The sequence below is a fragment of the Hyperolius riggenbachi genome, chromosome 1 (assembly GCF_040937935.1).
Source record: "Hyperolius riggenbachi isolate aHypRig1 chromosome 1, aHypRig1.pri, whole genome shotgun sequence".
Taxonomy (NCBI): Eukaryota; Metazoa; Chordata; class Amphibia; order Anura; family Hyperoliidae; genus Hyperolius; species Hyperolius riggenbachi.
The window spans coordinates 441,107,278-441,129,914 of NC_090646.1; the positions used below are offsets into that span (position 1 = coordinate 441,107,278).

Genomic DNA, 22,637 nt, shown 5'->3' on the forward strand with positions numbered 1-22,637 from the left:
TAATGGTCCTACTTTCTTCAAAGTCAGCACTTAAATACGGAAACCCTGGCAAGATCATCGGGTAATATATAAAAAGAGCAAGAAGCGCATTAAGGCCAGGTCCAGGTGTGAAGGCTTGCCCATTTAGTCAATTTCCACAATAGAGGTACTGTAGCATAATTTCTTCAAAATATTAACATGGAGGCGTACTTATAACCAAGTGCGCTTAAAACATAATATGTGTCTCTGATCAATAACTAGGTATACTTTGTTACAGATTTTGCTACCACTTAAGTTATCAAAAGGTTCTTGTAGTTGGTTTACCAATAATATAACAGCTTATATTACATACTGGTCATTTAGGCCCGTATATAATAGGCCCGTCAAAAACAGCCCCCCTCCCCCAGGTCCCTTGGCATCCTCTGGGTCCCCTACATTCTTTCACTGTCAGCTCTGAAATTCCTCCCATTAGAACTCCACTGCGCATGCGCAGTCTCACCTGTGTGCACTCCACAACTGCCCTCCATTGCCAGCTGCGTCCTGCGCATGCATGGTTCAATCTCTTAAAAACTGTGAATATGCAGATGCTCCCACCAATGGGATTGCATGCTGATGGGACTGAGCAGTGGGCACAACTGGGGCTCCAGCAGTCCCAGGTAAGTAAAAGTTCCCTTTTTCAGTTTAGTTCAGGTGTGCTACCAAGGATCAGCATATGCGTGTGCAGTATATAAACATAGCACTAGGAAGTCCAACAGAAACGTGGGCATGAACAGGTTTTGGATTGGAATTATGTGGCCATGCTTCTTTAAAATTGAAAAAACATACACTTCTCATTCACAGGGAAGCTTATACACATGCATACAATTTACTATCTCCAATAACAAAAATATTTATTTTCAGCTCAAAATAAAAGTACCGTATATTAAAGACAATCACTATTTTTACAATACAACATAATTGATATATTTTTACTGACCTTGGTGGTGGGAGATATTTTTCTTCTTTTTCCAAATAATGAGCTTGAGTTAATGCAATTTTCCTATTCATGCACTAAAAAGTAAATAAAGGAGGATTTACATATTTATCACGACGCTGTACATTATTATTATGGATTCATAAAGCGCCAACATATTCTGTGGCGCTGTACAAAGAAAGAAACAAACATGGGGTACATAATACAGACAATGGTGTACACCAATATACAAGATACCTAATTAGTGACAAAATACAAAAATGATTCAAAATACAGACTTGGTAATAACAGTGATAAAAGTAACATGCTTACAATCTAAAGGGAATGGTGGGGGGGGGGGGGGGGGGGGATGACGACAAGAGGAGGGGTTGTATATAACATATTTAGAGGCAGTGTGCTTTAGTAGGAGTGCAATTTGGTCTTAGGACAAAGGGAAGTGGCCTAAGGTAGTGCAAACGCTTGTTGGAACAAATGAGTTTTTAGAGAGCGTTTAAAGGTAAAGGTTGGCGAGTGACGAATGTGTTGTGGGAGGGCATTCCAGTGGAGGGGTGAAGCGCATACAATTATGTCATCTGTCATTTCTACTCAACCCATTTTTCTGGTGTGTGGTCTGTATACATGTGCTCATATCACACCTCAATAATTCCAATAAGGATTAAAGCTGGTATATAGTAATGATCACTGTACAAGTCACACAATAAATCAAGATATCAGAATGTCAGATATCAGTCATACAGTGGACTGGTGTCACAAATTATGCCAAAAACCAGAAGCTAATCTGCTGTAAGGATGCTGTGGCCTCTGGTAACCTTGGTTTTAAGAACTACTGTTAGACCCAACAGTCACAACATTACTGCAGATTTCCAGATTATCCTACGTCTCAAACGTATCAGTAGGCAAATTACTCCCCCCCCCCCCCCCACCACCACCACCACCACCATAAGTTATTGTGATTAAATCTGTCAGGATCTGTCATAGTGTTTGTAATTTGACACAAGTTTGTAAACATCAGCCAGTGTTGAATTATTTGTGGATTTCTCAATTACAGTTAACTGCAAGTTTCTCCTCATAACAGAATTTGGTGTCAGGTTTTCTTTAAAGTATAGGTACTATGTGCCAGCAAATATCTTTTTTCAAAGTTCCTTTCCTTTGTGCCTAGGAATCCTTCCGGCCTGTTCTCACTTGGGTGATTAGCGGGTGATTACCGGTAGCGCAATATTAACCTATGGCAGTGATCTCACTGCTGCAGATCGTGGGCGTTTCGCAATTAGCACCAATCACAAAACTTGTTCCCTGCAGCATTTTGCGGAGATTCAGGAGCGACCGCGATACAGTGCTTATAAAAGCGCTGATCGCGATTGCTCTGAATAGCGGCAGTATATAGTGATTTTACCGCGCTAATCGCTTTTAAGTGTGAATGGGCCCTTAACCACTTGATGACCCAGCCTTTACCCCCCCCCCCCCTTAAGGACCAGCGCTGTTTTTTATGATCTGTGCTGGGTGGGCTCTGCAGCCCCCAGCACAGATCAGGTTGCAGGCAGAGCGATCAGATCGCCCCCCTTTTTTCCCCCCTATGGGGATGATGTGCAGGGGGGTCCTGATCTCTCCTGCCTGCCTGGGTGTTGCAAAATCCCCCCCCCCCCCCTCCCTCTCCTCCTTGTCCCCCCTGGTGATCTGGGCTGCACAGGACGCTATCCGTCCTGTGCAGCCTGCGACAGGCTGTCCTCTGTCACATGGCGCGATCCCCGGCCGCTGATTGGCCGGGGATCGCCGATCTGCCTTACGGCGCTGCTGCTACTGCAGCGCCGTACAATGTAAACAAAGGAGACAAACGTCTCCTGCGTTTACATTTAGTCAGGCTATTCACTGAGACCCGCTCCGTGATCTAATAGGAAACGGCCGCTCGCGCGAGCGGCCTTTCCTGATTAATGAGGGCGGCACCTGGCGACGCAGATCTGCGTCGCTGGTCCTCCAGCTACCACTTTGCCGCCGCACGGTATGAGTGTGCGGTCGGCAAGTGGTTAAAGTGGACCCAAACTCTTGCATAACACAAAAAGAAAAGTCTTCATAGTTGCTCAGAAATTCACGAATGTGTGTTCTGTGTGTGTTTAGGGCGATCAGCCTGTCTAATTAGCCATTATCAGCAAGTGTGAATCAAGGCTGTGAGCTGTGCCTAGGCTCTGTGATAAAAGGATACCAGAGATGTAATTAAAGACTGCGCAGGCTTGAATGTCCCTGCTGTCGTCCTCTTCACTCAGCTGTCACTGTGCTAAATCAGCCAAGTTGCGCCTTATTGTGTCGGCACGCATCCTTGATTGCGCTCCTGTAGTATATTATGCACAGAGCATGATCAGGGAAGCGCGCCACTGGCACATTTACCGTACTGCATGACTTGGCTGATCTAGTGGGCCGTACAGCTAAGCAGGGCCGGGCCGAGGCATAGGCTGGAGAGGCTCCAGCCTCGGGGCGCATTGTAGGAGGGGGCGCACAATTCATTCAGCTGTCATTCCTAATTGTGTTTGAAGCAGAAATAAATAAGAAAAGGGGATACATAGCAGTGACTGCAAGCCAGATAACTAGATATTAAGGTGTTGGGAAGGTCGTGGGCCCTGTGGCACCTCTTAGTGTAATAGCAATGAGTTTGTGACAGCTGGGGTGGGAGGGATGGAGGGGCGCACTTTGGTGTCTCAACCTTGGGCGCTGGAGGACCTTGTCCCGCCTCTGCAGCTGAGCAAGGAGCAGGGTTGGAAGTACAGCGAGGGACAAACAGCCCTACGGGGGCTGGATGAAGACCCAGGTAGGTAAAAAAAGGTAGTCCTTAATTTCACCTCAGTTATCCTTTAACTCTTTTGGTGCTCCCAGGAATGTGCAGAAAGGTTTTTTTTAAGGATATCCATAAATTGTAATGAAGACATTTTTTCCCCCTAAAGGTTATCATACAGTGGCTTATCTTTAAAGAGACACTGAAGCGAAAAAAAAAAATGATATAATGAATTGGTTGTGTACTATGAATAATTACTAGAAGATTAGCAGCAAAGAAAATATTCTCATAATTTTATTTTCAGGTTTATAGTGTTTTTTCTAACATTGCATAATTCTATAATATGTGCAGATTACACAACACTCTGCATTCAAAATGAGTCTTTCAGAGCAGTCTGTGAACTAATGACCTCTCCTCTGTCAGAGAAAAAGGAATTTGTTTAGTAACAGTTGAGATAATAAAAGTCAGATAACAGCCCTCTCCACGACTTTGAAAGTCGCAGAGATTAATAGCTTTTTCCCATAGAGATAACAACTGGAGTTTCTTAACTCTTCCTGTACTGGAAACAATTAGACTGATGTATCTGATCTTAATGTTTTATTTCTTAGCTGTACTACACATACAAATCATAACATCATAATTGTTTTTTCGCTTCAGTGTCTCTTTAAGAACATAGAATCATTTCTGAGTTTAGTTCCACTTTAAAAAGTCTCTGACTTACAGTGAAATGCAAAACTTGTAGCACTGTCTCTTCTTTCTCATCATTCTACAAGCACTTTAGAGCACAGATTATGGGCTGCTGAGCGCCCAGCGCTGCAGTAGTCCCAGCAGCTGCATCGTGCTCTGTGATTTCCTTGGTTGCTGCCTGTTCTCCAACTGTCATTTTGCAGTCTGGCGAAATCAATAGCCAGAGGCAAGCATTCCGGTTTTACTTTTATCCTTCCATAATGTGCACTTTTCCCAGATTTGTTTACTGTACAGTATTACTCCCTACTAAAAACGTAGTTTTAATATGAGACCAGGTAGCTTGAATGTAGTGTACTCTCGTTTATTTGCAACTCATGTCACCAATGATTTAGCAGCGTCATTTATTATAGAAAACCACAGTATGACATAGAAACTACAGCCTATGTCATGGGAAAGAGATCGTATTTCATCATCCTATAGTTTGGGTATTTCTGTGTAAAATCACAACACCAGTCTCAGAGGATGTAGTTGAAAGGGTCAAGGAAAAGTCTGCTTAATCTGGCAATGATTAGTGTCAGTTATTATAATACTTTGCCTTTATAGGTATGTGGGACTTTACAATCAGTCAGGGTATAAATCAGTGGTCATTTACAGCACTTACGTGATCTACAATATCTTGCAGTAGTTTTGTATCTTTATCTCGGCATCCGGTGCTTTTCTCTAACTGAAGATGAAATGCAGGGGAAAAACTCTCACCAACAACTTTCAAGCCCTGAATGCTGCATAAACAAGAAACAAAAATCAAATACATTATTTAAAGAGGAACATTACTGTACATGATAACCTATTTTGGACTGCAAGGCTCTGGTGCTGAAACCAGGGTAATTAACATAAAAATTGGCATCTGGAATAACGTTCTACTACACGTTATGTTTCCTCGTTAAAGAGATGATCTTAACATGCTGACAGAAAAGTTACTGTAATTTTATTTATTTCTTACGAGGTCTACTACCATGGTACAAACATCCATTTATAAATACCATAAAACTATGTTTATTTAAGTTAGACTTCCAGTTACTGAAACTTCTCATACAAAAAGGTTTTAAATAAAGAATTGTGCAAACAATCAATTTAAGTTTATTGGATTCATTCCAAACATGTCACATACATACTTTGGTTGGGGGGGTGGGGGTGGGGGGGGGGGGGGGGGAGAGAAACATCCATCCATAGTCCAATCAGAATAAAGTGAAAGGTGTTTGTAGCTGAAGGCTTGAATGAATATACAGGTGTATTATCACACACAGCCAGCAGAGGGTGCTTTCTCCTCACATTCACCCCTCAAGGTAGTGCGCAGGCAAAGCGATGATGAATTACAGCTGTTTATTAACAGCATCCGGGCCACATCATATTTAGCCAATGCTAAATTGTTCTCTGCAAAAGAGTAGAAGCGTTTGGCATTGGTTATTGTCGTTCAGCAAAAGTGTCACATTTTGACCCCAAGTGAACATGGAAGCGCTGCTTTTAGCCAGGATGAAACAACAAGACGGGATCAAGCTTGGTACTTACACACAAATGACTGTAAAATCCATTACCCACAGCTGTCCATTCATTTGAATGGTCAGGGCTTAAGCGACGAGCACCGTAACTATCGTTTAACTTTTTTGAACTTCCATGTGAACTGGCCCTCACTTGTTGTCACTGACCTCAACAAATCACCATTTCAAAATAATTTGAAATGCCCTGAACATGGCAAGTCCATCACATCAAACCCAAATCATGTTATCTAAGAAATATGGCAGCAGCATAATTACCATAATATAATCCCACTTCAGTCTAATGTCAGCTATACACTGAGGTCAAACAGAATCTTGTCCATCTGTTTGGCTGAATCACTCGGACTACGTTCACAAGTGGCTGGATAGTGTACTGGTTAAGGTCATGGCCTTTGACATGGGAGAACAGGGTTTAAATCCTGGCTAGGGTCAGTACCTATTCAGTAAGGAGTTCAAGGCAAGACTCCCTAACACTGCAGGGTGGCCTCTTGAGCGCGTCCCAGTGGCGCTGCTGCTGCAGCAATCACATTGGACCACCCCTTTCTCCTCCAATATCTGCAGTTCATTGGCATTCACACCCCAGCCCTGATTCTCCTCCTACCTAAATCACTCCTTCAAAATCTCTTCAAACGACTCCTCCTCCACCCCCCCTTGCAATAGGGGGTCCTTAGCCCCTTACTGTTTTCCATCGGCAAGATCATCTGCTGACGACATGCAAACCTATCTCCACACCCCAGAGCTCCCCACCATCACCATGGACAAGATCTCTTCCTGCCTCTTGGTTACCTCTTCCTGGATGTATGCAAGGTTCCTAAAGCAAAACCAGAAGAAAACTGAACTCATGATTTTCCTGTCCCGCAACACCCTTCCAGGGTATGCAACTCATGGTCAACAACATGACCATTCACCTTACCTCTCAAGCCCGCTGTCTGGGTGTCACCCTAGACTTTGTTCTCTCCTTCACGTTCCACAAACGTTACCAGGTCCTTCACCTTCCACCTCTGTATGTAACATATCCAAGATCTGCCCCTTTCTGGCCCTGGACACCACCAAACTCCATGTTATCTCCCGCCTTGACTACTGCAACTCCTTTCAGTCAGCCCTACCTTTGAACCATGTCACCCCCCCCCCCCCCCCAGTCCATCATTAATGCGGCAGCTAGAATTATTCCTTCCATCACCGCCCTTCCTCCTCATAAGTCCTTCATCTGGCTTATCTGCCTCAGAATCAGCACCAAGATGCTGTGTCTGGCCTACAAATCCATCCATAAGTCTTGCCGGATGTACATTTATGGACTCATCCACAGGTGCACACCTAGCCGCTCACTCCTATCCTCCAAAACTTCTCCAGAGCTGCCCCCACTCTCTGGAACTCCGATCAAGCTTTATCATCTTAAAGCAAGCCCTCAAAACACACCTCTTCATGCTGGCCTAATCTCCTGCACCAATGCCCAATCCTATCTGCTGAGCACCAATTCAGTGGACCCCTACCCACCCTCATTTTAGATTGTAAGCCTTTGGCATTCATAGTTTTCGGTCTGTATTGCTTGGAGAGATACTGAAGTAAAATTAACTCTTAGTAATGACTATTAAAAACTAACTTAGTTAAGACAGCCATAAATAAAAAAGACACACCTCTGATCAGTAGGATAGCTGAGTGTTCTATAGCCAAAATAGCCTTTTGTTTGACCATTTTTGTCTATATATTTTTGAGCTTGGTGCAGGAAAACTTTATAGTAAGGAAGGCAACATTCATTCCTAGATTAGCTGTATATAAACTTTTCTTTTTCCCTCTTTCACTTGGTTATATACTGCAGTAAAGCTGAGATCTGTAATGATAATTGACTGAAGATTCCAAGTAAACAATGCCTTTTTATTTGCACCCGGTCATTAAAATAGCTATCACATATACATGAACAAAAGGGTAGCGGTTCAGATTACATAGAACTATTTATTTAAACATTACGTTCATATGACAGAAACATGCTACATTTTATGTTTAAATTGTTAATCTTTTGTTGCATCCTTTAGACCACATGGTGTTCTCCATCATGCCTAGGAGAGACTATAATGGTTATAGAACACTGCACAAGGTCAGAAGAAGTGATAATGATGATGAATGAAACCGTGACCTCACCAGGGAGGATTTTAAAGAACTTCATGCAGTTTTAAAGGAGGAGGATCATAACCATGGATCCATTACTGCTATAAGGGGTCTGAAATTTCTCACTACCCAAAGGCAATCTCGTGTCATTTAATGAAGCTCCAGGAAAAAATTACAGACAGCTAGAGAGGCCTGCTAGATGTCTTTGGTGGGTCACAGGGGATTGAAGACATCTGCCACATTTTTTTTACAGTTGCCTAAGGGCTTGGGCCAAAACGATCTCATTGAGAGAAGACCACTTAAACACATGATCTTACTTTTACTTCAAAAGAACATGTGACAGTAATAAGTCTACAATCTAAGTGTTCACGCAAAGGCCCTATTGTTATCAGTCATACGGAACAAAAAGGTATAAAACTGCAATATTTCAACAGGATGATGGATCACAATTTGCGGTCTCTATATAACGGCTTATGTCAGAAGATATTGCCTTTAATAACACTGTTAATTTATAGCAAACTTTTCACGATACAAAGAGTAAAAACACATGGCATTAAGGGATATTCAGCGACACTAAAACAGAGCAGATATTTAACTTCTCTGGCATTCACTTTCCCCAGGATTACGGTGCAAAAAGTGGTTCAATTAATTTCAACCTTTTTTATTTTGTAATCAATTTTTTTTTTTTTAAATATTGAATTCAATACAGGTCATTGTATTTAATTCAATAAAAAAAATAATAGTTTGCCAGATGTTTATGGAGGAAGAAGCAAATCCACTGAGGGACATGGAAGAAGACACTGGGGAAACTATCAGAAGTACACAACAAGGGATCAGCACGCCAATGGTGAGTATAAGACCTCACCAAGTCTCCCCCATGTGCGTGACGCAGGGTGCGTATTGGAAGCGAAGCTTCCAATCAGGGCAGTTTCTAGGCTAAAATGCTCCCAAAAAAAGAGTGTAAAATTGCAACCGCCGCAGTATAGGTAGCCAGTTATAGGTGCCGCAGTATAGGTAGCCAGTTTTAGGTGCCGCAGTATAGGTAGCCAGTTCTAGGTGCCGCAGTATAGGTAGCCAGTTCTAGGTGCCGCAGTATAGGTAGCCAGTTCTAGGTGCCGCAGTATAGGTAGCCAGTTTTAGGCGCCGCAGTATAGGTAGCCAGTTCTAGGTGTCGCAGTATAGGTAGCCAGCTATAGGTGCCTCCAGTATAAGTAGCCAGCTATAGGTGCCTCCAGTATAAGTACCACCAGTATATGTAGCCAGCTAAAGGTGCTGCAGTATAAGTAGCCAGGTATAGGTGCCGCCAGTATATGCAGCCAGCTGTAGGTGCCGCAGTATAGTAAGCCAGGTATATGTACTTCCTCCCTCCCCAGGGATTGCCTGCACTGTGCAAGAAAGAGGATTTACTCACCGCGGCCTCTGTCCAGCGCAAGTCACACATCCTCCCCCACCGCATCCAGCTCCATCTAATGTCTACAGTACAGCACAATCATCAAGCTGCATCCTGGTACTGTAGATAGTACACTGAGCTGTACGCATTGGGAGAGGATGTGTGACTGCCGCTGGACAGAGGTCACGGTGAGTAACGCTGCTGCAGAGAGGGAGGTTACTGCGGGCAGGCAAGCAGTTGCTGGGGGGAGGATGGCTGCAGGGAAGCTGCCACAACTTCTTTGCCCCGCCGGCTACACGTAGGATTCCCTAGGATGGCCGAATGCATGGTTTGCACACCATGGGTAGCACAGACCGCTACCCACAGTGTGCAGACAGGGACAGCCTTTTTTTGACTGGACGAGTCACGTTTGCCTTTACCGCTAGGGAGGTTAAGAGCTACAAAAAGAATCTGTAACTAATAAATGGCATCATTATCAGCAAACAAACTGGAAGCAAGCTTATGTCCCTATATAGGATATACTCACCCATGCAAGGCTCTGTGGATATGTTTGCACTTGTCTCTCAAAGAATGGAAGATATCTGTTCAAAAGCAAAATGGGAGTGTGGATCAAAATACTCCTTTCGTAATACACAGTAAATACATAAATGTTAATCTCAGTATGCTTTACATGTACTGTGCAAAGTAACCACTGTTCAAGTCAACTATAGTGTACAGGGTTAAAGAGGAACTGTGGCAAAAATCTTAAAATTGAAAACACATACAAATAAGAAGTACATTTCTCCCTGAGTAAAAAGAGCCATAAATGACTTATCTTCTATGTTGCGGTCACTCACAGTAGGTAGTAGAAATCTGACATTACCGACAGGTTTTGGGCTAGTCTATCTCTCCATAGGGGATTCTCAGCATGGCCTTTATTCTTTATAAAGACATTCCCTGAAAAAGATTTATACAAAGATGCTGGCCAGCCTCCCTGCTCGCTGTACATTATTTTGGTAGTTGGACAGAGCAACTGCCATTCACTAAGTGCTTTTAAAAATAAAGAAAACCCTGAGAACCCCCCTATGAGAAGATGGGCTTGTCCAAAATCTGTCGGCAATGACAGATTTCTACTTCTTATTGTAAGTGACAGCAACATAGGAGAAAAGTATTTTATGGCTCATTTTACTCTGGGAGAAATGTACTTCTAATCTGTATGTGTTTTAAATTTTAAGATTTTCGTGACATTTCCTCTTTAACCACTTCAGCCTTCAGTCGTTTTCACTTTACGCATCCGAGCAATGTTCACCTCCCATTCATTAGCCTATAAAACTTTATCACTACTTATCACAATGAACTGATCTATGTCTCGTTTTTTTCCGCCACCAATTAGGCTTTCTTTGGGGGGTACATTTTGCTAAGAGCCACTTTACTGTAAATGCATTTTAACAGGAAGAATAAGGAAAAAACGTAAAAAAATGCATTATTTCTCAGTTTTCGTCCATTATAGTTTTAAAATAATACATGCCTCCACAATTAAAACTCACGTATTGTATGTGCCCATTTCTCCCGGTTGTTACACCGTTTAAATGATGTCCCTATCACAATGTATGGCGACAATATTTTACTTGGAAATAAAAGTGCATTTTTTCCGTTTTGCATCCATCACTATTTACAAGCTTATAATTAAAAAAAAATAGAAATATTTAATGTTTACATAGATATTTAAAAAGTTTAGACCCTTAGGTAAATATTTGTTTGTTTTTTATTGTAATTTTTTTTTTTAAATTATTAAACATTTTATGTGGGTATTTTTGGGAGGGTGGGATGCAAATCAAATTTTTTTGTACATATTGGTCTATTTTTTACATTTTTTTTTGCATTTTTATGCAGTTAGCTTTTTGGCCACAAGATGGCAGCCATGAGTTTGTTTACAATGACGTCACTCTAAGCATAACACGGACGCTTAGAGTGACGTCGGGGGAAATAGGTACAGAAAAACCTCACCTTCCATGCGAAGCTGATGGTTTTTCTCGGGGGGAGAGCAATCAGTGATCGGGCACCATAGCCCGATTCACCGATTGCCTGGCTAGCGAACAGCGGGCCGGGAGTGCGTGTGCATGCATGTGATCGGCCGCGGGGGCACGCGGCAGCGCACATGGCCTCCTGGGCGTAGCTAGTACGTCCAGGAGGCCAAAGTAGTTAATAACTATACGATTTTTTTTTTTTAATGTAGTTTTATTTTACTTTTGCACTAAACACTATTCTGTGTTACCAGGAAGTGTTTGATCACGGTTTTACTTCACTTTTACTTTACTGAATGAACACTGACTTTTGATTAAAGCCATGATCATTCATACACAGGCACTTTGATTGGCTCAGGGCCGTTTACCAATCACCCGCCGTTAACGAGTGGTGGAGCGTGCACACCCACCAATGGATTGACAGTACGCGCTTGTACGCCCTGTTTGAGCTAGTGCGGCACACACTGAACGCGTATATATATATATATATATATATATATATATATATATATATATATATATATATATATATATATATATATATATATATATATATATATATATATATATATATATATATATATATATACACAGTTTTTATTAACTGGTTAATTTTTGTTTGCAAGATCAGGAGGAAGGGAAGGAGACCGCAAAATTGCCTGAACGGTGGTTTTAAAGCCGTGATTGACCATTTCAGGACCACAGGCTTACACCCCCCTAGTGACCAGGCTATTTTTTTTTTTTTTTACAAATTCGTGCTCTGCAACTTTAAAAGCTCACTGCAGAGCCATACTACTGAGCACACAAATGAATCGCCCCCTTTTCGGCCCACCAACAGAGCTCTCTGTTGAAGGGCTCTGATTGCTGGTGCCTGGTTTATTTGTATTTATTTTTTAAATACATTTGTCTTTTTTATTTTTACTATTCCGCTCCCTCCCCCCGCCAGCCAATTAGGGCGATCCTCTCTCATAGGCATCAGCCAAAACAAACAAAAACAAAAAGAAAGTACTATTTTTTTTTTTTTTATTTATCCCCCCCCCCCCTCCCTTTAACAGCCAATCCCAGCGATCGGCTGTCGTAGGCATCAGCCTATGAGAGCCTATCACTCTCTGAGCCTGCCCAGGGGACAGCAGAGTCACACGGCTGTCCCCAGTACAGCGCGGTCATAGATCGCAGCAAAATACAATGTAAATAGACAGCGGTTTCGCCATCTAACAGTCTCCTAGCGGCGATCGCCGCTGGCAGACTGGTGACGGAGCTCATTCAAGCTGGGATGACGCGCATCGGCGCAAGCAATCCCCTGCTAAACCCCGCCCCAAAAATGTATGCCAATTGGTGTTAAGCAGTCGCAAGGAGGTTTAAAGTTTCACCTATTTAGAGATCTTTAGTGAAAGGCAACAATAAAGTCACTTTATGATCATAAAAAAAATGAATACCTGAGTTTTCTTCCATAATGCTAAGACCTTCAATGGCAGCTGAAGCCAGCAATGGAGGAAGGGAGGCTGAGAAGCAGTAGCCTTGTCCAGAAAGTCTCTGCAATAAAGTATGGTGTAAGAATATAGTTTTTCATTCACACTATTTGACAATTTAAGGAAAATGTAGTATCAGCCACAAAACTGGGCAAGCACCATCAACCACACAATAATACAATAAAGTAATGAGTATTGAGTGTGCAGTAAGGAACTCAAAATAGTATACCAAGACTAAACAAGAAAAGTGGTTCCCTCAAACACCAAACATGCCCCTGCTGAATATGAGCTCTGAAGCGAGATTTAGTCTCGCTTCAGTCTCTTTTAAAAAATGCTATAAATAAAAAAATAAATTCACACGTCGCCCAAAGCTGACTAGAGGCCTTTTTTTATATATAAACAGCCAGAGCAATGTCTAATTAGGAAGGCCTGGTTTATAAGGAAATAAATATGGCAGCCTCCACACCTCTCACAGTTCTGGTCCTTCAATGGTAACGTGCATTTTCCTTAAATTACCAAGACTAAACAAGAAAAGTGGTTCCCTCAAACACCGCACCACTCAGCAATAAATAATCAATTCATCATCTTTATTCAAATTTAGACATAAAATCACTTAAAAACAATTGGAAGCCATGCAACAAAAAATTATATATGAGTATTAAACATATAATATATGGGTGCTAATCATTAACACTGTCCATAGAACACAATAATACTGGTAAAATAGTATAGGGATTAAATGCTGCTGATAAAATAAAATGCACAAAGCCAGGCAATCTGAACAACCACGTGATAATTTGAAAATGACTGTGCAAAGAGAAGCCCACCAAGGGGTAAAAACAACAAGGAATGTAAAGTGCAGAGTGCAGAAATAGGAACAGCGTAACCACGCTGGACAATAATGTGCAAAGAAGCATGAACCAGTGTAAAGTGCAAAGAAGACAGCGTGCCCGCTAACCAGTGAGCTAAACTTACCAGAAGAAAATCAAGAGGACAGATAAGGCATGGCGTCCAAAGACGTGCCGTCGCGATTCGCCGCTCTCCGGAATGTGGCGGCTTCTACCGGGCATAAACTAACTCAGAATTCCCTCGGCTATTCACAGGGAAGAGCCTAAGTGGGCGGGCCAGCAGGTACACCTATCAAATCATGTTGTGCGCGGCCGCGCACAGACAGGGGAGGTTCCACAGCGCTGATCAGCGCTATGTCATCTCCCCTTCCTTTAGATTTAATTTCAAAACTTAATCATATCTCTGTTCCTTTAGGCACGATGTTTATTTCCTTGGACGTAGAATCACTTTATACTAACATCCATCATGAGGATGCTTGTCGGGCTGTGCAATACTTTCTATCTACGACCACTACAGGTAGGGCTGAATTTAATTTGTTTTTGATTGATCTCTTGAGATTTGTACTGGCTCACAACTTTTTTACTTTTGACGGCCAATTTTACCTACAGACACATGGTGTGTCTATGGGCGCCAAGTGTGCTCCTGCCATAGCAAATTTATTTTTGGGGTGGTGGGAGAGAGAGTTGGTATGGGGCCCCACCATGGAACGGTACCACCCCAACATACTGGGGTGGTACCGTTTTATAGATGACATTCTGATATTGTGGGAAGGGCCCGAAGATCTTGCGAGAGAGTTCATTTCTAAGTTGGGAGATAATGATAAAAATATCGTTCTGACCTCAAATTTTTCAAAGGACTCAGTGGATTTCTTAGATTTACATCTTTACTTTACAGAGAATGGTCAGATTGGAAGCACGCTATTTAGGAAGTCTACAGCAGTAAATGGGCTGCTGCATTATGGTTCTTTCCACACTACACAGTTAAAAAATAATATTCCAACGGGCCAATTTTTGCGACTGCGAAGAAACTGTTCAGATGATCAGGAGTTCAAGCGACAAGCTGCCGACTTGGAGGAAAGATTCCTACAGAGGGGATATCCCAAAGGTACCATAAAAAAGGCCTATCAGAGAGCATTACACTCAAGAAGGGAGGATTTATTGTATGGCAAAAAAAGAAAAACTGATAACCTAGTAAGGATGTGTACACCATTTAATACATGTTGGAGTGACCTGAGAAAGGTGTTGTCTAAACATTGGCCAATTCTACACACTGATCCGGTGTTGAAAAACTATATCACGGATAGACCATCTCTGACGGCCAAAAGGGCTCCAAATTTGAAAGATCAGTTATGCAGGAGCCATTTTCAAAGGAAATCAAATACAGGCCATGGAGTAAAGGGGAGTTACCCGTGTGGCCGCTGTAACATTTGCCCACTTATGACACCGACAAGGGAGGTTCAGAGTCTTCGGACTAATAGGGTGCACCGCATTAATGAGTTTATCAATTGCCAAACGGAGGCAGTGGTGTATCTGCTTAGATGCCCCTGCAATTTATATTATGTTGGTCAAACCAAAAATAAACTTAAAACGCGAATACAAAAGCACCTCTCGACCATTCGTTTGGCTGAGAGGGATGCTGCAGAGGGAAAAATACTGACCCCAGTTGCGGATCATGCACTCAAAGCCCACAGGGGTAATGTTATGGGTTGGACAGTATGTGGCCTTAAACATGTCTTTTTGTCTTCCAGGGGAGGTAACGTGGTGTCTTCTTTATTGAGACAAGAAACCAAGTGGATTTATGATTTGGGATCTAAGTCACCGGTAGGTCTAAATGAAGACTTCTCCTTCTTGGGGTTTTTACACTGAGCGTGGTGTGTTTAGGTGGATTGGGGGTCAAAGGTAAGTGACCTCCTCTCCCCTGTTCGGTGCACGTTTCACGTGTTTTGTCTGTGGTTCCATTTCCAGCATAGAACACAGGTTCTTATATTTCATCTTACTCCCTGCATTGTTATTATTACTTTGGCTCTGAGTGGTGTCTTATAGGCTACAGGGGTTATGTGAGTAGTCCCCCTGCTGGTCTTTGGGTTTATGCCTTCTGTGTTGTATCATTTGGGTTCCATATTTATTTATATCACTTGACTGTTTTTATTGATTACTGTGGCCCCCACTTTCTTGACCCGTTAGTTGGGGTTCTGATTGAAAATAAATATGTATATATTTTTTCATATTTATATTGATTTGTATTGTCTCTTTAGGACCTCAGTATATAATATCTTTCCTGATGACATGTACAGCTGTACTCCTGGATAACGAAGATGATTGATATCTCTCCATCTGTGGGTCTTCTAGCGAGTTCTCCGATGATTCGACCTTTATATTTATTGCTGGAATTGTTCCTGTATAAACCAGCAGTGTATTGACTTTGATGCTTTGTATGATTAATAGTGATTAGTGTTTTACTATGCTTCGGCCACATGGTGGCGACATTCGCTTGTCCTTTATACATTTGTACATTTATATATTTTTTGTAATTATTATTTGTGTTATTTTTGATAGTTATAGGTTGATTTTGTATATGATTTTCATAATTAAGCTTTTTCATCTATATATGGTTAACTATGTCGGTTTTTTCAGCCGTATTCATCTCCTTATTCATCTCTTTTTTATCCTCGGCACTACAATTCCCATAATCCTTAGTTGGCAGGAAGGGGAGATGACATAGCGCTGATCAGCGCTGTGGAACCTCCCCTGTCTGTGCGCGGCCGCGCACAACATGATTTGATAGGTGTACCTGCTGGCCCGCCCACTTAGGCTCTTCCCTGTAAATAGCCGAGGGAATTCTGAGTTAGTTTATGCCCGGTAGAAGCCGCCACATTCCGGAGAGCGGCGAATCGCGACGGCACGTCTTTGGACGCCATGCCTTATCTGTCCTCTTGATTTTCTTCTGCTAAGTTTAGCTCACTGGTTAGCGGGCACGCTGTCTTCTTTGCACTTTACACTGGTTCATGCTTCTTTGCACATTATTGTCCAGCGTGGTTACGCTGTTCCTATTTCTGCACTCTGCACTTTACATTCCTTGTTGTTTTTACCCCTTGGTGGGCTTCTCTTTGCACAGTCATTTTCAAATTATCACGTGGTTGTTCAGATTGCCTGGTTTTGTGCATTTTATTTTATCAGCAGCATTTAATCCCTATACTATTTTACCAGTATTATTGTGTTCTATGGACAGTGTTAATGATTAGCACCCATATATTATATGTTTAATACTCATATATAATTTTTTGTTGCATGGCTTCCAATTGTTTTTAAGTGATTTTATGTCTAAATTTGAATAAAGATGATGAATTGATTATTTATTGCTGAGTGGTGCGGTGTTTGAGGGAACCACTTTTCTTGTTTAGTCTTGGTAATCTAAGGAAAATGCACGTTACCATTGAAGGACCAGAACTGTGAGAGGTGTGGAGGCTGCCATATTTATTTCCTTATAAACCAGGCCTTCCTAATTAGACATTGCTCTGGCTGTTTATATATAAAAAAAAGGCCTCTAGTCAGCTTTGGGCGACGTGTGAATTTATTTATTTATTTATAGCATTTTTTAAAAGAGACTGAAGCGAGACTAAATCTCGCTTCAGAGCTCATATTCAGCAGGGGCATGTCTGCCCCTGCTAAAATGCCGCTATCGCGCGGCTAAACGGGGGTCCCTTCACCCCCAAATCCCCCCCTGCAAAATCCACGACCAACTTGGTCGTGGATTTTGCTCCTCCTGGAGGCAGAGCGAACGGCCGCAGCCCTGCCTCCAGTCACGTCTATCAGCGGCGCATCGCCGCCTCTCCCCCGCCCCTCTGTGAAGGAAGACTGAGAAGGGCGGGGGAGAGGCGGAGATACGCGTCTGATAGACGCGCGTGAGGCAGGGCTGCGGCAGTTAGCCCTGCCTCAAACAGGAAGTAATCCCCCGCTGCACGGAGGGGATTTGGGGGGGGGGGTCAAGGACCCCCGTTCAGCCGCGGGATAGCGGCGTTTTAGCAGGGGCAAACATGCCCCTGCTATCTATGAGGTCTGAAGCGAGATTTAACCCATCGACGTAGGGTCGAGATTTATTTCATCGGCGTAGGGTGGGGTGGACCCCAAGTGTGGCCAGAACATTCTGGAGGGTGCGTGGGCATATAGTGTTAAATGCCGAGCTGAAGTCTAATACCAGTACTCTGGCATACGCATCCTTCCTGTCTAGATGGTTGTGGATGTATTCCGGACAGATGTTAAGAGCATCATCAGTAGACCCATTTGCCCTGTAGGTGAACTGGAGTGGGTCTAGTGGGGGCAGGGTGGATAGCTTGAGGTTGGATAAGACCACTCTCTCTAGGGACTTCATAATAACAGACGTCAGGGCCACAGGCCTGTAGTTGTTGAGGTCGGAGATGCCTTGTTTCTTGGGAACAGGAATGATAGGGTGTGGTGATTGCAGGAAACCTCATGGGCAACAGTTCTCCAGAGTCCACTAAACTAGACTCATGTCGAAAGTCATGTGTGTACAGCAGCCCTGATGTGTCAGAGATCTGGATCACCTTGGCCCCTCCAGCTCATCTCTGCCAGGAAGGAAATGAGAATGCTTCTAATTTTACCTCACAGATTTTTTGTTTTATTTTGATATCCACCTCAACCCATTACTATGGGAATTTGATTGCAGTAGAGGGAAATGCTCTCAAACCTAGGAAATATTTCAGTTTGTATTACAATTGTGTCATAAGGTTAAAATAGAAATGTGTACAAACCTGGTGATCAATAACAAATGATCGGCCACAACAAAAACCTCCAATAGAAGCCAATGCATTCTCCATGTTTGCACTGATGAGATCAATGTCCTCAATCTGAGGGGAGACAACATAAAAATATAGTGGATACCATCTTAATGAATGAAGAATCTTAATCAAAGTAGTTATCACAATAGCACTTCAGCCATACACATTACATTATTTATTTTAACACAAATCTGATCCATCACAGCTGCACTGCTACATCAATGCGGATTCTTTTGGATACATGAATTAAACATTAAGGGCTCGTTTCCACTATCGCGAATCTGCAAGCGTCCAACGCATGCGGATTCGCACATGTAATGCAAGTGGATGGGCCCGTTTCCACTGTAGCGTTGTTGAGGTGCGTTTTTTTCAGCGGAGCCTGCGAGTGGAATGCATGTGAATCGCATGCGAATCTCATGCAATGTATTTAATAGGGAAATCGCTTGCGTTTTCCCCATGAGTTTTTTGCCGCGAATTCGCATAGGTACCAATGTAAATTCACACAGGCAATGACATGGTTAAAATTGCATATACCCTCACCTATGCGAATTCGCATGTGAATTTGCTGCAAAAACCGCATGCAGAATCGCATCCGCATGTGATTTAATCAGCGGTGGAATCCAGGAATCCCTCAGGAGGCAGTCATCAGCATAGAATATATTTTATATTTTACAGCAGGGGTGTCGAACTCAAATACTGATTACTAAACAATGGGACAAAGTTGTGGGCCAACCTTGATGTCTAGTGGCCACCCTCATTACACAGTTCCCTGGTGTTTAAAGCCTCCTCCGTCCCCTATACAGTTACCAGATTTTTAGTGGTCCTCCCTCCCTCCCCTATACAGTTCACTGGTGTCTAGTGGCTTTCTCCCTGCCCTATACAGTTCCCTGAAGTTTAGTGGTCCTTCCTCCTCTAGTTTGTCTTGTGGCTCCCCCCCCCCAATACTGTTACCCGATGTCTAGTGAAGCCCCCTCCACTCTCCACTATACAGCTACCTGGTGTATGGTGGACCCCTCCTTCCATCTCTAATACAGTTCCCTGGTGTCTAGTGGCCCCCCTCCCTCCCCTATATATGCCCCTGGTGTCTAATGACCCCGTCCCCAGGGCCGGATTTACCATAAGGCACTGTAGGCGTGTGTCTACAATCCTTCCTGAACGCCCCCTCTCGTCACTCACCCACGGCTCCAGTCCAGCAGCCGCAGGCACGTAGTTAGGGGCAGGAGATCCAAGGCTTAATCAATGTCTCCTGTGAGAGTAGCATGGAGGGCAGTGTGGGTATTTCATCCTCCTCCCCTTGTTCCAGTGGAGATCAGCTGTGCACTCTGGCCACACACACTGCCCTTTGCAGTCTGCTCTTCTCATCTTGGTGGAGGGTGGGCTTGAGGCAAAGTAAGCTGGTGTCTAGTTATTCCCCTCCCTCTTTACAGTTCCCACTCCCTACTATTTGCTTTTGTTGTAATGTAGGGTCTTATTTTAATGGTTTTACCTTTTTTTTTTTTTTTTTTTACATTTGACGACATTGGCATTTGAGAATATATATATATATATATATATATATATATATATATATATATATATATATATATATATATATATATATATATATATATATATATATATATTTATTTATTTATATTTTTTTATTTCTCTGTATTATAAAAAAAATTGACCTTGACCATTGAAATATTGGCTTTAGGGGCTTGCCATTCAGCTCATCTACTACAGGTAGAAAAACAAAGTTTTGTAAAAGTAATACTAAGGGCTAACTGATTAAATTACATTATGCAAGCTTTCTGGGATTTAGTCCCCCTTCTTCAGACATATTTCCAGATGTTAGCTGAAGTAAAACACTGAGGCAGGGGTCACACTTGTCTTTCAGTTTTCTACACTTTTCAGAAAACAGACAGACAAGTGTGACCCCTGCAGCTAATGTAATTTATAGAGAAAACTGACGAACAATCCAAGCAAGTCAGCACCATCTTCAGTATTCAATAGCTATTTATCAAAGTTAAACGTCATTAAGAATCCGGAGCTAGTCTACTTTAGGGGACCCACCGCAAATCCCCATAGACAATTTCAGCTGGGTTGCAAAACGGAACAAATGTCTTCCGTTTGCTTGTTTAAACCTCCACAAGCCTTATAGCCTCTGGTAGCTAAGCATGCCCTCTAACGAATTTTGCGGGTTTCGGTCCAAAAAAAGTTGTAACTGACTGTACAGGAGCCGCCGAACGGCCGCAATTTCGGGTCTGTCAGCCATCTTGGTTCTGCTCTGCAGGTCGTTTCTTCCTCCTCATTGGAGGGATTGTTCGGTGGGGGGCGTGCCAGCTTCTGTCAGCAGCTAACAAAGCCTCCAATGAGGAAGAAAGGACCTGCACAGCAGAACGAAGATGGCCGACGGAACCGAGATTAAGGCCGTTCGGCGGCTCCTACACAGCCAATTTCAACTCTATTTTGACCAAAAACCTCACAATTCGTTACAGGATATGCTTACCTATCCATGGGTATAAGGCTTGTGGGGGTTTAAACAAGGTGAAAGCGGACATTTGTTCCGTTTCTGCAGCCCAGCTGAAAGTGTCTATGGGGATTTGCGGTGGGTCCCCTAAAGTAGACTAGCTCCAAGAATCCTTCCACTTGGTGCTTGCTACACACAAAAGGACATAGAAAAAAAAACCTGACATCTCGCACAATTTGTCAGTTTTCTCTAAATGCGAAATCTCATTCAAGTGTGACTTAGCCCATTGATTAACATGAGTTGAAATCAGTTTTTCTGTGCAGAAAACGCGCACGAAAGCCGACAAGTGTGACCCCTGCCTGATGCAGGTAAATAGGAAATACGAAGATGACAGTTGTGCTGGTTACTGTTTAGCAGTTAGATTAGATGTCAGATGATCAGCATGCTGGAGCCAGTGAGCTCATCCAAGCATACATGAAATACATACTTTTACAAAAGTTTTTTTTTTTTCCTACCTACTTAATTTGGCTAACACGGTACAGAAACTTTTTTTGCTACAACTCAACTACTGGGAACTTGGGATATGCGACTTTCCAATAATGACAGATTCTGCTTTATGATACTCATATAATGTAGTGAAGTATTGGAGACTTTCCATCACTGTCAAATACTGCTTTCCAGGGCTGTGGAGTCGGAGTCGGGCAATTTTGGGTGCCTGGAGTCGGAGTCGGGAAAAAATGCACCGACTCCCGACTCCTAATGAATTTGTAACTAATTAAAATAGAAAATATGATAAAATGTTCTATTTCTCGGATAATAGTCATTAAAAATAATGTATATATACAGTAATAGCTGTGTTTAGTCCACAAAAATGAAATAAACCAATCAAAATTAGTTGCTTGTGCTGCTTCAATAAAGCAGTCCCCGTATTTTTAAGGTCAGATATACATATCTGATTGTGACTGTATATATGATGTGTACACAGGAATCACTTATATATACTAAACAACATCTATGCTGTAAGAATAAAGCCTGATGTGTAGCTGTGTCACTAATAGAGATGGTCAACGAGATGGAAATAATTCTGCATTGATGCTGATTTATGCAAATGTATGCACTCCCTTTGCTGATGAAATCAAATAATGTGATGTTATTAAAATTTGGTTTGGTGACTACAAATTAAAGGGTAGCTGAGACGGATGAAAAGTAAAGTTTTATACATACCTGGGGCTTCCTCCAGCCCCCTTCAGGCTAATCAGTCCCTCACTGTCCTCCACCACCCGGATCTTCTGCTATGAGTCCTGGTAATTCAGCCAGTCAGCGCTGTCCGGCCGCATGCCGCTCCCACAGCCAGGAACATTCTGCACCTGCGCAATAGTGCTGCACAGGTGTAGTATGCTCCTGGCGGCGGAGTGTGTGCATGCGCACTACGCCTGACTGGCTCAAGTACCTGGACTCATAGCAGAAGATCCAGGTGGTGGAGGACAATGAGGGACTGATTATCCTGAAGGCGGCTGGAGGAAGCCCCAGGTATGTATAAAACTTGAATTTCATCTGTCTCAGGTTTACTTTGTTACACAGTAGTACTATACTCTACATATGCACTCCCCACAGAGCTGCAGG

The 22,637-nt window shown here is 42.7% G+C and overlaps 1 protein-coding gene across 2 annotated transcripts in view; it reads right to left on the bottom strand.

Annotated features, from left to right (window-relative positions):
• Positions 1–22,637, bottom strand: part of SPTLC1 (serine palmitoyltransferase long chain base subunit 1) — a 118,102-nt gene that overhangs the window by 5,858 nt on the left and 89,607 nt on the right. For both annotated transcript variants that reach the window (XR_011020981.1, XM_068238000.1), the window contains exons 10-14: positions 18,536–18,631; positions 12,886–12,982; positions 9,973–10,027; positions 5,062–5,179; positions 956–1,029 (exon numbers count right to left, since the gene is read on the bottom strand). Coding sequence is in view for 1 of the 2 variants with exons in the window: in XM_068238000.1 (XP_068094101.1) it covers positions 956–1,029; positions 5,062–5,179; positions 9,973–10,027; positions 12,886–12,982; positions 18,536–18,631 (440 nt within the window). In the remaining variant the exon portion in view is untranslated. The remainder of the gene's footprint in view (positions 1–955; positions 1,030–5,061; positions 5,180–9,972; positions 10,028–12,885; positions 12,983–18,535; positions 18,632–22,637) is intronic.